Source organism: Amphibalanus amphitrite, unplaced genomic scaffold, assembly GCF_019059575.1.
Source record: "Amphibalanus amphitrite isolate SeventyFive unplaced genomic scaffold, NRLGWU_Aamphi_draft 001311F_arrow, whole genome shotgun sequence".
Lineage (NCBI taxonomy): Eukaryota > Metazoa > Arthropoda > Thecostraca > Balanomorpha > Balanidae > Amphibalanus > Amphibalanus amphitrite.
Genome location: NW_024882804.1, coordinates 118,682 through 134,454, shown reverse-complemented (window position 1 = coordinate 134,454; position 15,773 = coordinate 118,682). Strand labels below are relative to the sequence as shown.

The following is a 15,773-nucleotide window of genomic DNA, read 5'->3' as shown; positions in this document are numbered from 1 at the left end:
TCGGAGTCGACAGTTCTGCTCGGAGTCAGAGTCGGAGTTACCTAAAATCCATCGACTCCGCAGCCCTGTTGTGGAAGGTCATACAGCGCACTACAGCGTCATGCGGAGCCATGGAGCGATACGTAAAGCAGGCCCTGATGACAGGTGACAGAAACGACGGAGCAGCGAAGGCCGAGGGCCCGCCACGGAGCGCAGAGCGCAGAGGCCACAGAGGGGCGGCCGGGATGCCGACCTTCCCCAGGTTTCGGCCGCCGCTCGCACCGAGGCCACGTGCAATTATCGGCGGAGCGCCGCGGGCCCCAAGACCCTCCGTGCCGCCGCCGCCGCCGCGCGCTGAGCGCTGAGCCGCTTTGTGCGCGGCCGTCAGGTGGGACAACCGCGGAGCGGCGGGCCGAGGGGCCGAGCGGCGGGTCAGCGCCCGGCCCTAGCCCGCCACCAGCCCAGGCGTGACGAGCCACAGAGGGAAGACAGGAGAGAGCGCGGCGCTGGGTAGACGGGGTCGATGCTGGGGAGACAGAGGGACCGAGTCGAGTTAGCGGCAGGAGATATCCTCAAACTCGAGGGGATATCCCATCGAGAGATTGTTTCCACTCGTGTGGCCGTCTACGCTGCGACAATATTCCACCATCAGAAAAATTCACTTACCGGGCGTTGGACTTAATTTGGCCCGGGCGGGCCAAATTAAATCTAACACATTAGGTAGGTATGTCCACTGCCAAGTCCCGCGGACGTCATGAGCAGTTGGCAGGGATGGTGGCCATTCAGGCCGAACCATGACCTTCAGCAAGGTCGCAGGAGCGCCACGGTTGACAGCGCTCGGTGCCAGGCTCGGTGCAGCCCGTCCTGACAGTCCGTCTCTGAGCGCAGCAACCTGATAGCGGTCAGCGAATAAGCTCTGCACGGCCGTCCCCAAGGTGTGCGGGAGCCGACAGCCGGCGACATTTGTTGATCAGCCGTCGGTCGGCTCGTCGGCTCAGCCCGCGCTGCGTGACCGTGGTTCGCGGTATCGTCAGCACGCACCGGCGGCGCCTCCCGTATCGATCCCCAGTGGTGCGCGCCGGTCGACCACCGCTGGAGGTCGGCAGGGACGTGGAGCGCCGCGCCGGCAGGTCAGCCGGCCGTGGAATCCTGACAGCCAGCCGGCCAAACCTGACGGCCAGGCAGACTGTCCCGATGGCCAGGCAGACAGTCCTGGCAGCTAGTCGGGTAGTCAGTCAGTCTGACTGGCAGTCAGACAGTCCTAACAGCTAGTCAGTCAACCCCAGACAGTCCAAGATGGTCCCCGACAGATAGTCAGTCAGTCAGCCAGTCTGACAGGCCGGCACGCAATCCCGACAGCTAGTCAGTCTGACAGTTCGACAGCAGGCCAGTCAGCCTCGACAGCTTATTCAGAAGCCCAGAAGCCAAGAAGACAGACAGGCAGACGGGAAAACGGTTAAATATCAACCCAGTACCCAGTAACCCAGAACGATAGGCGACGAGCGATAGGTACGAACGTGCATTGATTGCCAATGCCAACAGATGTAAACCACCAATCAAGAGGCCAGCAATGAGGAAAGTGCAGTGAGCTTAATCATCATGAAGCACCCAGCATTGGCTTCGGCAGATACTTCTACAAATAGTGCTTCCAATCTTCTGAGAGTAAGAGCTAATCCGACCACCGCACTGAGTCTCAGCTTCCGTGATCAGACAAGGCTACGGCACTATTCCCACCAAGATTACTTGATTCCCACGAGCACGTGGATTGGTGGCCAGCTAAGTAGACTGGTCAGCTGCGGCGGTGGCTGACGGTCTCCGGTCCCAGTGTCCGCAGTGACCTCGCTCTCCCTCCGACTGGGACCGCATGGCCCCGACAGGCCCACCAAGTCTCTGCGGACGGACCGGACTGGTCCAGTCCTTCTCAGTGGCCGGACCGGGCCGAACAGGGCCCGCTGTAAGCCCGATCCAGGCAGATCGCCGCATGTTCGCGGACCACAGCCGCCAGGGAAAATACCGCAAAGACCAAGAGATGCACGCGAAAAAAGCTGGACACTCAGTGATCGGGAAACCTGATGCCGTGTACAAACTGGAGCGCTTTCTTATGCTAACTGTCCGAGAGAAAAAATGAAAAAAAAAACTTGGAAAACGATGTAACGTAATCAAATAGAATATATTCGATATAAACGACTACATATAATGTAGTTAGTTAATACTGGTTGGGTGATTGTTGCGGTCATCAGAATGTTCCAATATCATGAACCATCACATGCGGAAAGGGTGGAATGCAGTGAGAAGGGCGGGAAACTAGCGCCAACTCCTGGCTGTGATAAGCCGCGACGGCCCACCAAACAAAGGTAGAACACAAGGAGGATGAACCATATAATTGGTTCAACTTCATCTTCATTAATTGTTGATTAAAACGTATATCGAAGACGTAGGTGCGCGCTAAAAAACTCTGCACGTCCAACGCAGTAGAACAAAGGGAGCAGCACCTCTCCATTCCGAGACGGCTGCTCCGCCTGGACACCATCCTCGCCTGAAGCCAGCCGTGTCCCTGGTACCCCGCTGCCCGAAGCCCGTCCACGGGCCATCCGTCCGGTTCCCGTCTATCACCCAACCGTTTCCCAAACAAAGCCGGCCGAGACAGAAGCTACAAGTATATCACTTTCCGTGTCGGAATTCCCACAGTCCGGCGCATAAACACACCTAATGCAGGTGACGGGCTGCCGCCGACACTCCACCAAGGTGACTGCTGGACAGTGGTGACGTCACAGGATTGAGGGGTGACGTCACAAGACCGAGAGAAGCCGGTGAACCAGTACGGCCCGAACAGACTCCACCACCGCCACCAGTCGCCCTGCAGAGGATTCGCAGGGCAAGCCCACTTAGTGCAGCCATTCCAGTGCGGACAAAGAGTCCGCGTGGCCCGTATGTCGTATAAGCGCCCGCATATAAACATAAGTAGACAACGCGGAGGCCAGAGAAGGATATCTTTGAGCAGCCATCAGCTTCGAGAGCACAGCCATCAGCGAACAGATCCTGAGACAGGTCCATGCGCTCATTACCTCCTCGATCAAAGGTCGCGTCGTCTGATTACGCGCGCGCACATGCCGCCGCTGCGCTCTCAGTGCCGGCGGCGGGCGGTGGGCTGTGGCTCGGCGGCCGGGCCGACCGCCCGCTGGCCTTGGCTGCGGCCACCCGTCGGCCTCCGCCGGATCAGCCGGCCGCTGGCGGCGACACATCTGGTCTGCACCGGAGCGGCGCGCCGTCCGCGCGGCAGACCCGGCTGTTTGCCGCTGCACTCACTGGGCCAGACGACTGGCCCACCCGACCAGCGGCAGCGGCCATACTGTCAATACAGCGGCGCCAGAGTGAAAACTGTCCAAGCCCGAGCGTCCCCGGCTCATCGCCGTCAAAGGTCAACTTCAGATTGATCTTCTTTTTGTATAACCCAAGCGCAAACCCTTAGCAGAAAATTGGAAAGCCTGGTGTAAGTTGTAACTAGGTGATAGTATACTTCTTGAGCATGGCTCAAAAATCGCAAATAGTATTCGAAGTTCAGTTCTCCTATACCTACTATTCCGACAATTTTGAGACGCATGAGCCAACAGAAGTCCCTAAACAGATAGGTATAAGATTGACTAGTGTTTCTGGCGCCGAGTCTCGATCAGCAGCGCAGGTATGACATCACCTGCAGTGGTGGTCCCGTGACGTTCCCCTCTCGACGGCAGCGAAGGACCGGGGGCGCCGGACCGATGGGAGGGACCGGGCGGCGCCGGGACGTCGGCCAAGTGCGCAGCACCGTTCGTCGGTGGGACCGAGGCGGCGGCACCGACGGACGTCAGCGCGCCCACAACACCCTGTCCCGCACCACCGCCTCCAGCCGGCCGCCGCCGCTTGGCCGCCGCTACCCTCGGAGACGACCACCACTCCGTGACGGTGGAGCCCGGCCAGGGAGGGGCCCGAGGAGACGCCGAGGTCTCTGCTCAGCAGCAGAGAGCGAGGGAAGCCTGCCGGGGCGATCGAAACAGGCCGACCGGCGGTCTCTCCACGCTAGTCATGGGTGCACGCACGCAGTTCAGCTGGGCGGACAAAGGTGCCCACCTTCTTCCAATAGGGTGCACTTAGTTTAGTCTAATGAGAAGATACTCACAAGTAGGAATTGCAAGATCAGAAGCAAATAATATTATAAACATTTGTTTTATCACCTTTTTAAGATGGTGGGCTTAACTGTGTGCCGGGGGTATCTACCGCATTTCGTCGACTGGAGCACGTGCAGACTGCTCAGTTATTTCCTATGGTCTTCAAAAACTTTGACAACTGTACAGGTCATTGAACTCTGAAGGTTGTGAAGAAAATGCAGTACTTCTAAGAGCATCATGTGATAAATGCCTTGAGCAGCCATCAATTTTGGGCTGCAAGAGATTCAGATACGGGTACAAATGTGGAAAAAAATACCTTACACAAATGAAAGAACAATATGATAGGGAAACAAAGGAATGGCTCTGTGATATGGCAGGAAAACAAAGGGGAAGAATAGCAATAAGTACAGAACACGGATGGAAGGAAAACAGTCAGAGAGGATGAAGTGAGGTAGGAAAGGATAGGACAAAGCAAAGTTAGACAGGGACATCCGACATGGGTAGGTGCAGAGATGGGAAATGAAACAAGCAAGGGATAGGGGCAAAACAAGCATAGCAATAAGGAGAGAGGTAGCACTGTACAGATAGCAAAACCTGTGACAGTAACGCAGCATGATGGAACTACAGGGCGTTCCATAAATATGGGTAGGATCAGGGAATGGGTAGATTATGCCTTGCCATGGGTAGATTATGGCAAGGCATAGGAATAAGGATTAAAAACAAGAGTAAGTCCATTTTTAATTCAATTGACTGAGAGTAAGAGCTCAAAAAGGGCAGAGATAAGCAAGGAAGATAGATAATAGTGGATGCAAGATGGGAAAGAGTAGGGAGGGAAAGAGAGAGAGAGAGAGAGAGAGAGAGAGAGAGAGAGAGAGAGAGAGAGAGAGAGAGAGAGAGAGAGAGAGAGAGAGAGAGAGAGAGAGAGAGAGAGAGAGAGAGAGAGAGAGAGAGAGAGAGAGAGAGAGAGAGAGAGAGAGAGAGAGAGAGAGAGAGAGAGAGAGAGAGAGAGAGAGAGAGAGAGAGAGAGAGAGAGAGAGAGAGAGAGAGAGAGAGAGAGAGAGAGAGAGAGAGAGAGAGAGAGAGAGAGAGAGAGAGAGAGAGAGAGAGAGAGAGAGAGAGAGAGAGAGAGAGAGAGAGAGAGAGAGAGAGAGAGAGAGAGAGAGAGAGAGAGAGAGAGAGAGAGAGAGAGAGAGAGAGAGAGAGAGAGAGAGAGAGAGAGAGAGAGAGAGAGAGAGAGAGAGAGAGAGAGAGAGAGAGAGAGAGAGAGAGAGAGAGAGAGAGAGAGAGAGAGAGAGAGAGAGAGAGAGAGAGAGAGAGAGAGAGAGAGAGAGAGAGAGAGAGGAGAGAGAGAGAGAGAGAGAGAGAGAGAGAGAGAGAGAGAGAGAGAGAGAGAGAGAGAGAGAGAGAGAATGCAGCAAATGCCATATTTTAGCATCTCATTTCCTTTCAAGCATTTGTCATGTTAACTTCTGTCTTTCTAAGCAAATAGAACTGTTCCAAGTAGGTCATACCTACCACTGGTGGTAATATGACTAAAAGTATGACTCAGAAATGGGTATAGACTATAGTTAGGAGCTGGTGGTGTAGAAATGATTTGATGAAGAATAGGCAGACATGAGAAAAGGAAAGAAGCCGGGTGCAGTAGGTAGATACAGAAGGCAACAAGTAGGAGTGGGAAAGGAACTTTTGAACACTATAATGAAAACAATACATTTGTATTGCTATTGCACCATGCACTCCCAGTTCACAAAGGCACATACTAGGTGAGTAAAACAGAGGGGTGTTCACGGGCACCGCACACTGCTGCGTGCGGTGTGTGCGGTACGTCCAGCAGGCGTGGGGGTAGGGGATGGGTAGGCGGCTCTGACGTCACGGCTGCGTGCGGTGGACGGTCCGCTGTGGCCAGTCCCGACCGGCCACAGCGGTCGCTGTGTGCGGTGACGCAAGGCTGACGTAGGGACGCAGTAGGCGGAGCTTGGAGGCTGTGTGCGGTCCGACCGCACACAGGGTCCGTGAACAGCCCTCAGGTGAGTAAACTAATGAAACTTGATCATGTGAGCTACTGCAAATTCTTGCATATGCTAGTGACGATAGTTCCCCACCTGCCCATTTATTCAGGATAGAACTTAATTGATCTTATGTGGGATTCAACCTTATCCTCTCAGCTCTGATCACACACAGAGTTAATTTATTAAATGACCTGTGCAACTCCATTTGACAAAAGAAACTGAAACACATGTCAATTCCTGACAACTGTTCCTTTACCTACCAAATAATAATATATTATTGGTGTCTGAAGTCAGAGTAGGGGACATAACATGTCAGCGAAACGTGTTTTGTCAGGTTTTGCAGGAAATAGGCATGCAGGTGAAGTTCAACTGACAGGAAGTACACAGGGTCGGCTACACTGGGGTCACACAGATTCTCAAGGAAATCCCTGATGTTCAGTAGAGTTGTCTGTACCAAAATAAAGTTCACAACTCTATTTTTTTTTTTTGCAGAATCTGAGTGCTTGCATGACATGAGACAGTTGTTAGAACACTTGGTGGAGCACCATCTCAATATAACTGATCAGTCGGGGGAGGTTTGGTCAATCGTTGTCACTTTTAGCAGGTGCTATTTTTGTCACACGTGCTAAAAATGACAACGATTCTGCTATTTTTGACAACGATGAGGCCGATTTCACTCCTCAGCGAGGAAATGAAGATTTTGGAAAGATAAACACTGATTTTGGAAAAGAAGTGCTGCCACCTGGTGCAAGACGAAGAATCCAGCTTTAATATGCCTGTTATTTGTATGGTAGTTTGTTTTGTGGCCTGAAGTTGGAACTTAAAATTGAAGCATCCGAAAATGATCGATATTGATCGAAAACATGATGTTGATGAAAAAAATAATATTTTAAGTTGAGAGAGGAGGCCATTTTATCCAGATGCAGTAGTTTACTTCTTGAAATTATTTTTGCTAATGACGGCTGCTAATTATCCCTCATTACATGGCAGTCGTCGTAAGCAAAAATAATTTCAAGAAGTAAACCACCGCATCTGGATAAAATGGCCTCCTCTCTCAACTTAACATATTATTTTTTTCATCAACATCATGATTTCGATGATTCCAGGACAAATCTTCGTATGGCATTTCTTCGTCGCGCAATTCTTCGTCCGCATTTCTTCGTCCGCAAATCTTCGTCGGCGCATTTATTCGTGTCGCATAACTTCGTCTCGCATTTCTTCGTAAGCGCAAATATTCGTAGCGCATTTTTTCGTATCCGCATTTCTTCGTACGCGCATTTCTTCGTCAAGCATTTTTTCGTCCACGCATTTCTTCGTCTACGCAAATCTTCGTCCGCATTTCTTCGTCCACGCAAATCTTCGTCTGCGCATATCTTCGTCCGCAAATCTTCGTCCCCGCAAATCTTCGTCCGCAAATCTTCGTCCGCATTTTTTCGTCCACGCATTTCTTCGTCTACGCAAATCTTCGTCCGCATTTCTTCGTCCACGCAAATCTTCGTCCCGGCAAATCTTCGTACGCAAATCTTCGTCCGCAAAACTTCGTCCGCAAATCTTCGTCCGCAAATCTTCGTCCGCATTTTTCGTCCACGCATTTCTTCGTCCACGCAAATCTTCGTCCGCAAATCTTTGTCTGCGCATATTTTCGTCCGCAAACCTCTGTCTCCGCTATCTTCGTCTCCGCAAACATTCGTCCACAAATGTGGTTCAATAAAACCATGAAGAAATATCAGACCATCAAGTGATTGACGAATTTAATGCATGGAATGGATGGTCGAAACTTTTGAAGTCAGGTAGATGAGGTCTGTTAGGTGAAGCTATTGTATTTGGGAGCCGAGAATTGAAACATTCCATATCATTTGTGTCCCGGACATTCTTTTTTCGCGGTCGATGAATGACAATATAATCTCTTGTACCCTCGCCGGCATAGGCGGCGGAACGGGGAGGGCACCGGAGCACCGTTCCCCTCTTTAATTTTGGCCTTTTAACAGTAGCCCTATGGGCGTTGCATGAAAAAATGGGACTAAAAATCGGCAGTGCCGTGCCCCCCCCCCTAATTGAAGGTGTTCCGCCGCTACTGCTCGCCGGACCTATTTGTTTTCTACATACACGCCGGCCGAGGGGGGGCGGGTACGACCCCCCCCCCCCATCGCCGTTTCGCCACTGGTGGAGCTAGCGCGTTGCGGAAAAAACGAGCGTGTGCGCCGTTACGAGACGCAGAGATTAATACCCGATTTTAAGGCCTTCTAGGTCAGGGGTCGGCTTACGGCCCGCGGGCCGGATCCGGCCAGGAGGGTGACGGTTGGATCCGGCCCGCGACCATCTGACGTCCGTATCATCGACTTACATCGTGTTCCGGCCCGCGGTTCCTTCAGAAATCGACTCCGATATAAAAGTGACTTCAATGTGCTTTGGCACAATAGTTTTTCCTTCGCACACTTCATGAGTTTATAAACACCATTTGCGAATTGCGGGTGTTTTTGTCTGATTCTACTTCTAGACAAAACTTGCGCGGGCCGGACGTCAGATGGTCGCGGGCCGGATCCAACCGTCACCCTCCTGGCCGGATCCGGCCCGCGGGCTGTAAGCCGACCCCTGACCTAGAAGGCCTTAAAATCGGGTATTAACCTCTGCGTCTCGTAACGGCGCACACGCTCGTTTTTTTCCGCGACGCGCTAGCTCCACCAGTGGCGAAACGGCAATGGGGGGGGGGTCGTACCCGCCCCCCTCGGACGGCGTGTATGTAGAAAACAAATAGGTCCGGCGAGCAGTAGCGGCGGAACACCTTCAATTAGGGGGGGGGGGGGCACGGCACTGCCCACTTTTAGTCCCATTCTTTCCATGCAACGCCCATAGGGCTACTGTTAAAAGGCCAAAATTGAAGAGGGGAACGGTGCCCCGGTGCCCTCCCCGTTCCGCCGCCTATGCCGGCGAGGGTGATCTGTCCGTAGATCACCACCAGCCCGGCCGGCCTCACAGCCGACAAAACACACCTTTCAGCTCTGAGCTCTATTGCCCGACTCCCACGCTCACACACCCCCGGCGCCCCCCAGCGCTGCGTAGACGACCCCGCACAGTTATACATATCACTCCTCCACCGTAAGATAAAGGCAGTCCAAATCAGTAAGCAACAAAGGACTAGACATTCCTGAACTAAAACCGGTGGCTGTTGCAAAAAAAAACGATTGACATCACACAGGGGAAAGACCTGCATGAGCACTATACCACTAGTGCCGTGCAGTTTACGTCTCGAGCAGCCGAAGCGGCACCCTTCGCTCGCGGTGTGAGCGTCTCACACTCACTGAGGGTGAGCTGGGGGATCCAACACCACCGCCACCCTCACGACCAGCACTCGCTCGACCAGAGACGCTCTCAGACAGTGAAGTAGAACAATCCGGAACCGGCAACACCTCCCTTTCCACCGGCGAGCCTTCGGCCGACCGAGCTCGCAGGTGATCCAGATGCCGTCTGAACACACGGCCATCCGGCAGCCTCACATCACACTGACTGCCGGAGACAGATGCCACCACGGCCGGTTGCCAGGGCCTCTGATCCACTGCTGACACATAAACCAGATCACCGGGCGCAAACTGTCGCACTGCAACCGAATGGCGGTTGTTGGCCAGCGTTTGGCGTTCCTGATTGGCTCGGACACGGTCGAGCAGGGCGCGGTCCGGCTGCAGCCGCGCCAGGTGAGTGACCAGCGGGCGCCCATGGAGCAGCTCCGCGGGCGTCACTCCCGTTGCTGAATGGGGTGTCGTCCGGTAATGGAACAGAACGCGGCTCAGACGCGTTTGCAGCGATCCATCAGTCCGCTTCTGAAGCCCCGTTTTGATCACCTTTACGGCGCTTTCTCCTTGCCCGTTCGACTTGGGGTGGAGAGGCGGGGAGAACACCTGCTGCACTCCATTACGCGCTAGAAAATGACGCAAAGCCTCTCCCGTGAACACCGCCGCGTTATCGCTCACCACCACGCGAGGGACACCGTGCTCCGCAAACGCCATCCGCAACCGCTCAATGGTCGCTTCTGCTGTAGCCGACGGTGTCAGGTACGCTGAGATCCACTTCGAGTGAGCGTCCACGATGACCAGGATCATCATCCCATGGACTGGCCCCGCATAGTCCAAGTGCAGGCGGTCCCAGGGCGCATCCGGGTACGGCCACGGACTCTCAGACACCGGAGGTGCCCGCGGCCGGCTCAGCTGACAGGCCTGACAGCTCTCGACCGTCGACTCGATAGCTGCGTCCATGCCCGGCCACCACGCGTGGGCGCGAGCCTTTGCTTTCATGGCCACCACTCCAGGGTGGCCTTCGTGCAGAAGCGAGAGCCACTGCTTCCGAAGGGCCGTGGGCAACACGATTCTGATACCCCACAGGACCACTCCATTTTGAGCACTGAGTTCGAGGCGACGCCGATAGAACGGTTGAAGTTCCTCATCCACTGGCTCCGTCCAACGACCGTTCATCACCGCCTGATATGCGCGCGACAAAACGGGGTCACAGTTCGTGCGTCGACGGATCTGCTCGATGCGGATCATCTGGTCCACCGACTCAAGAAGACAGACAATGTCCCCGGGGTCTAGAACACTAGCAGGGCACACTGCCAGGGGCAGGCGGCTCAGTCCGTCGCTGTGAGCCTGCCGTGCCGAGGGGGCGTACACCAGCTTGTACTGGTACGCTTGCAGCGCGAGTCGCCACCTGGCCACTCTGGGCGATACCATCAGCGGCAGAGGCTTGTCGCTGCTTAGCAGACCCAGGAGAGGTTTGTGGTCCGTCTGCACAGTGAAGTGCCGACCGCACAAGAACTGGTGAAACTTTTTTACTCCAAAGACCACCGCCAGTCCTTCTTTGTCCAGTTGACTGTAGTTGGTTTCTGCTGCTGCCAGGCTCCGCGATGCATACGCCACTGGCCGTTCCATTCCGGAACAGTCCACTTCGGACAGCACTGCCCCGAGCCCGTAGGGGCTGGCATCCACCGACAGCACGAGCGGCAGGGTCCCGTCATAGTGAGCGAGGCAGGGCGCTTGCACCAGCAGCTGTTTGGTGCGAGCGAACGCCGTGTCCTCCGCCCGACCCCAGCGCCACGGCTGACCCGTCTTCAGGAGGCGGTAGAGCGGCGCCGCCACGGAGGCCAGATTGTTCATGAACTTTGAATAATACATGAGCAGGCCGAGATACGCCTTCAGCTGTTTTACGTTCGCCGGTCGCGGTGCCTCCACGATCGCCGTCACTTTGGCTGCTGTGGGGTGGATGCCGTTACAATCCACCCGGTACCCCAGGTACTCAACTTCCTTGGCCATCCACTGACACTTGCTCGGGTTGAGCCGTAGACCAGCGTCTAGCAGACGCCGCAGCACCGCGTCCACATTGCGCCGGTGCTCCGTATCGTTGCGGCCCGTGATGCACACATCATCGAGGAACACGGCCACGTGCGGCAAGCCGGCCAGCAGCTGCTCCATCATGCGCTGGAACGCCGCTGGAGCTGATGCTATTCCATAGACCAGGCGTGTGGCTGCCATCAGGCCTCGGTGAGTGTTGATAACGGTGTAGCGCTGACTTTGTTCATCCAGGGGCACCAGCAGGTACGCTTCCTTGAGATCCAGGCGCGTGAACTTTTGGCCTCCGGCCAACTTTGTAAGCAGCTCGTCGATTCGAGGGAGCGGATACTGCTCCACCCGTGAGGCTTTGTTAACGGTAAGATCATAGCTACCGCACATACGCACCGAACTCTTGTCATTCTTTAGCACTGTGACGACCGGCGCTGCCCACTCCGCTGTCTTAACGGGTCGTAGAATTCCCCGTTCGATCTGTTTGTCCAGCTCCGCATTCACCAGCGGTTGCAGCGCAAGAGGGACGGGCCGAGGCTTGTAAAACTTGGGCGAGACCGACGGATCGATATCCAAACTCACAGTCTGCTTGCAGGTGCCACCGTCGTCCTGGAACAGCGCCCTGTACTGCTGCTGCAGATCCCACAGGGGTGCTGCGATACTGAATATGTCGTTCCACGGTAGCCGCAGCTTGGCCAGCCAGTCCCGGCCGAGAAGTGACGGGCCGTCACCCCGAACCACGAGCAGAGTCAGTGTGGTCTGCTGGCCGCCGCACGAGACGTGTGCAGTCAGCTGACCGCGCACCGGCAGTGCATCTCCAGTGTAAGTGGTTAGCGCCACTTGACCCGGCTCCAGAGGGGTGCTCTTCAGCTCTGAGCGCCACACAGATTCGCTGATGATCGTTCGGCTCGCTCCAGTGTCGACTTCGAACACAAGCGGCCTTCCATTGACATCCACCGTCGTCCTGTAGGCAGGAACCCGGTGTGGAGTATTTGTGGCGTTTACTTGATACATGTCGCCATCCGGCTCCGTGTCGTCTGCCAGTACCGTGTGTACCGCTCGGCAGACGTTCCTGAGATGGCCCACTTTGCCACAGCCGTAGCACGTCGCACGCCTATGGGGACACTCCTCGGCCTGGTGACTGCGCCTGCCACAGCGGCTGCACGGTAAACCACCGGCTGAATCACTTGGCTTGGCAAGCTGCCAGCACTGGCCGCCGTCTCGGCCGGCCGGCGTGTGCGTGTATGAAATGCGCGGGGTCGTCGCCTCAGCCCTCCCGCGGCTGACCCCGCGGCAGCGGCAGGCGCGACAGCGGAGACTGCGTGCAGCGGGTCCGGGCCGGTCACTGCTGTGCCTGCCAGCGGGGCTGCCGATGAGGCGATATCCTGCAGGTCAGCGGCTGCTGTCTCCATCGCAGTCGCTATCTTGACAGCCAGTTCGAGCGACAGATTGTCACCTTCCTGCAGTAGCCGCTTCAGCATTCCCGGGTTACTTATCCCACACACGAACCGGTCCCGAAGCTGCTCAGTTAGGCGGTCTCCGTAGGCACAGTCTCTGGCAATGCGCCGCAGCTCTGCCAAAAACGCTCCAACTGTTTGTCCGGCTTGCTGCGTGGTACGGTTGAACCGGTACCGTGACACAATTATAGCCGGTCTCGGAGCGAAATGCCGCTGCGCTGCCTCCGCCAACTCTTCGAAAGTTTTCTGGCAGATCAGGCGCGAAAATGCTGCGCAGAGTTGAATACACTTTGGGACCACAGACGCTCAGAAACACCGCACGTTTCCTTGTCGCTGACGAGATCGCATTAGCAGCCAAAAACTGCTCAAAACGCTCTAGGTACTCGTTAAAGTCCGAGCCGTCGTCGCCGTACTCACCGACGCTCCCGATAAGGGCCGACGCCATGGTGGTTCCACCACCGGTCACAGGCAAGGCGAGAACGGTCTCAGCCTCGTCGCCACTTGATCTGTCCGTAGATCACCACCAGCCCGGCAAAACACACCTTTCAGCTCTGAGCTCTATTGCCCGACTCCCACGCTCACACACCCCCGGCGCCCCCCAGCGCTGCGTAGACGACCCCGCACAGTTATACATATCAGAGGGTACAAGAGATTATATTGTCATTCATCGACCGCGAAAAAAGAATGTCCGGGACACAAATGATATGGAATGTTTCGATTCTCGGCTCCCAAATACAATAGCTTCACCTGACAGACCTCATCTACCTGACTTCAAAAGTTTCGACCATCCATTCCATGCATTAAATTCGTCAATCACTTGATGGTCTGATATTTCTTCATGGTTTTATTGAACCACATTTGTGGACGAATGTTTGCGGAGACGAAGATAGCGGAGACAGAGGTTTGCGGACGAAAATATGCGCAGACAAAGATTTGCGGACGAAGATTTGCGTGGACGAAGAAATGCGTGGACGAAAAATGCGGACGAAGATTTGCGGACGAAGATTTGCGGACGAAGTTTTGCGGACGAAGATTTGCGGACGAAGATTTGCCGGGACGAAGATTTGCGTGGACGAAGAAATGCGGACGAAGATTTGCGTAGACGAAGAAATGCGTGGACGAAAAAATGCGGACGAAGATTTGCGGACGAAGATTTGCGGGGACGAAGATTTGCGGACGAAGATATGCGCAGACGAAGATTTGCGTGGACGAAGAAATGCGGACGAAGATTTGCGTAGACGAAGAAATGCGTGGACGAAAAAATGCTTGACGAAGAAATGCACGTACGAAGAAATGCGGATACGAAAAAATGCGCTACGAATATTTGCGCTTACGAAGAAATGCGAGACGAAGTTATGCGACACGAATAAATGCGCCGACGAAGATTTGCGGACGAAGAAATGCGGACGAGGAATTGCGCGACGAAGAATTGCCATACGAAGATTTGTCCGGTTACGGATTTCGATCAATATCGATCATTTTCGGATGCTTCAATTTAAAGTTCCAACTTCGGGCCACAAAAAAGGGTATACTTCAACGTTGGACTACCATACAAACAACGGCCATATTAAAGCCGGTTTCTTCTTCTTGCACCAGGTGGCAGCACTTCTTTTCCAAAATCAGTGCTTGTATTTCCAAAATCGTGATTTCCTCGCTGAGGAGTGAAATCGGCTTCATCGTTGCTAAAAATAGCTGATAGCGTTGTCATTTTTAGCACATGGTTGCCAAAAATGGCATGTGCTAAAAATGACAACCATTGACCAAACCTCCCCCAACTGTGATGTAAACTATAATTGATTTAATTTTACATGCTTTATTGACATTTTATTGAAAAAAATGAATATTCTTAATATTAAATAAGTTAATGTAAAGGCAAGCTTGTTCAGTTACTCAGATTGCATTTGATTGTTTTAATGCATACGTCTGCGTATGGTAATTCACAGAAATTCTGGAAAAAATGCAGAAACTGTTATCAAGGAAGTCCCACAATCATGGATCTGCAAAACACTCAAATAATTTTGTGCATGGTCGTAGCTTGATCTTAAGTGCGCACACCTGCCAGCTTTATATAGCCTTGCCTGCCAGCCACGCTGACAGCCTAATTTAGTATCCCTATTGATATCATTATGCCAGGAGCCCACTGCCCAACCAACAGTATTTCCATTTAAAATCAAAATTGTGATACAGCAACTATAAAGATTAAAGAAATGCATAGAGTACTTAAATATGCTGTCAGCAAGCAACATCCCATTGCAGTTACGATTGCGACGAAACAGAGACTGAGACAAGAGAACAAAGGCCAACACCACAACCAACGTTCCTACCTTCAATCTGCGGAGCTTCCCATCCCGAGCTGCATTGAAAACAACGTTGATGAACTCCATTGCAGATGCAAGATTATTTCATATCCACCAGGCACGAACTGCTGAAATGACAACGCCCGCGACCCCAAAACGAAACGACGCACCACCACCTCCGACGAGGCTCGAACGCAATCTGCCTGAACTGCTGTCTGCTACCAAATCGCAGAGCCAGCCAAATGCTTCCATATGACTCCTTCATACGGTGAAGTATTTTCCAATGAGAGAGAATTCCTTCGGTCAGATGCTGACGTTCCTGCAAATACATGTTGTTTCGCTCCACAAATTTTCGCCAAATTTCAAGCCATGTGACATTCATAACTGAGAGGTTCTATGACACACGGAAGTTAGATTCACTGTTTCAAGAGCTGCTCGTTGATCGGATCGGAGGGTATATAATAGGTCCTTGGGATCGGGTAACGGGTTCCAGCACTCATCCCAATGTCGCCTAGTGAGTGGATATCAAGTAAAGAAGTTTAACACGGACTGCGATGGAAAAATT

At 53.7% G+C, this 15,773-nt stretch overlaps 1 protein-coding gene across 2 annotated transcripts in view; it reads right to left on the bottom strand.

Moving 5' to 3' along the window:
• Positions 1-15,688, bottom strand: part of LOC122372072 (protein fem-1 homolog C-like) — a 37,257-nt gene extending 21,569 nt beyond the window's left edge. The window contains exon 1 of one of the 2 annotated variants that reach the window (XM_043348945.1): positions 15,236-15,688. In XM_043348945.1, coding sequence (XP_043204880.1) covers positions 15,236-15,295 — 60 coding nt within the window. In that variant the 5' untranslated portion in view covers positions 15,296-15,688. Of the gene's footprint in view, positions 1-4,187; positions 4,304-15,235 lie in introns of those variants that run through there. The other variant, XM_043348946.1, reaches the window with a different exon arrangement.
• Between the last annotated feature and the right edge of the window lie 85 nt (positions 15,689-15,773).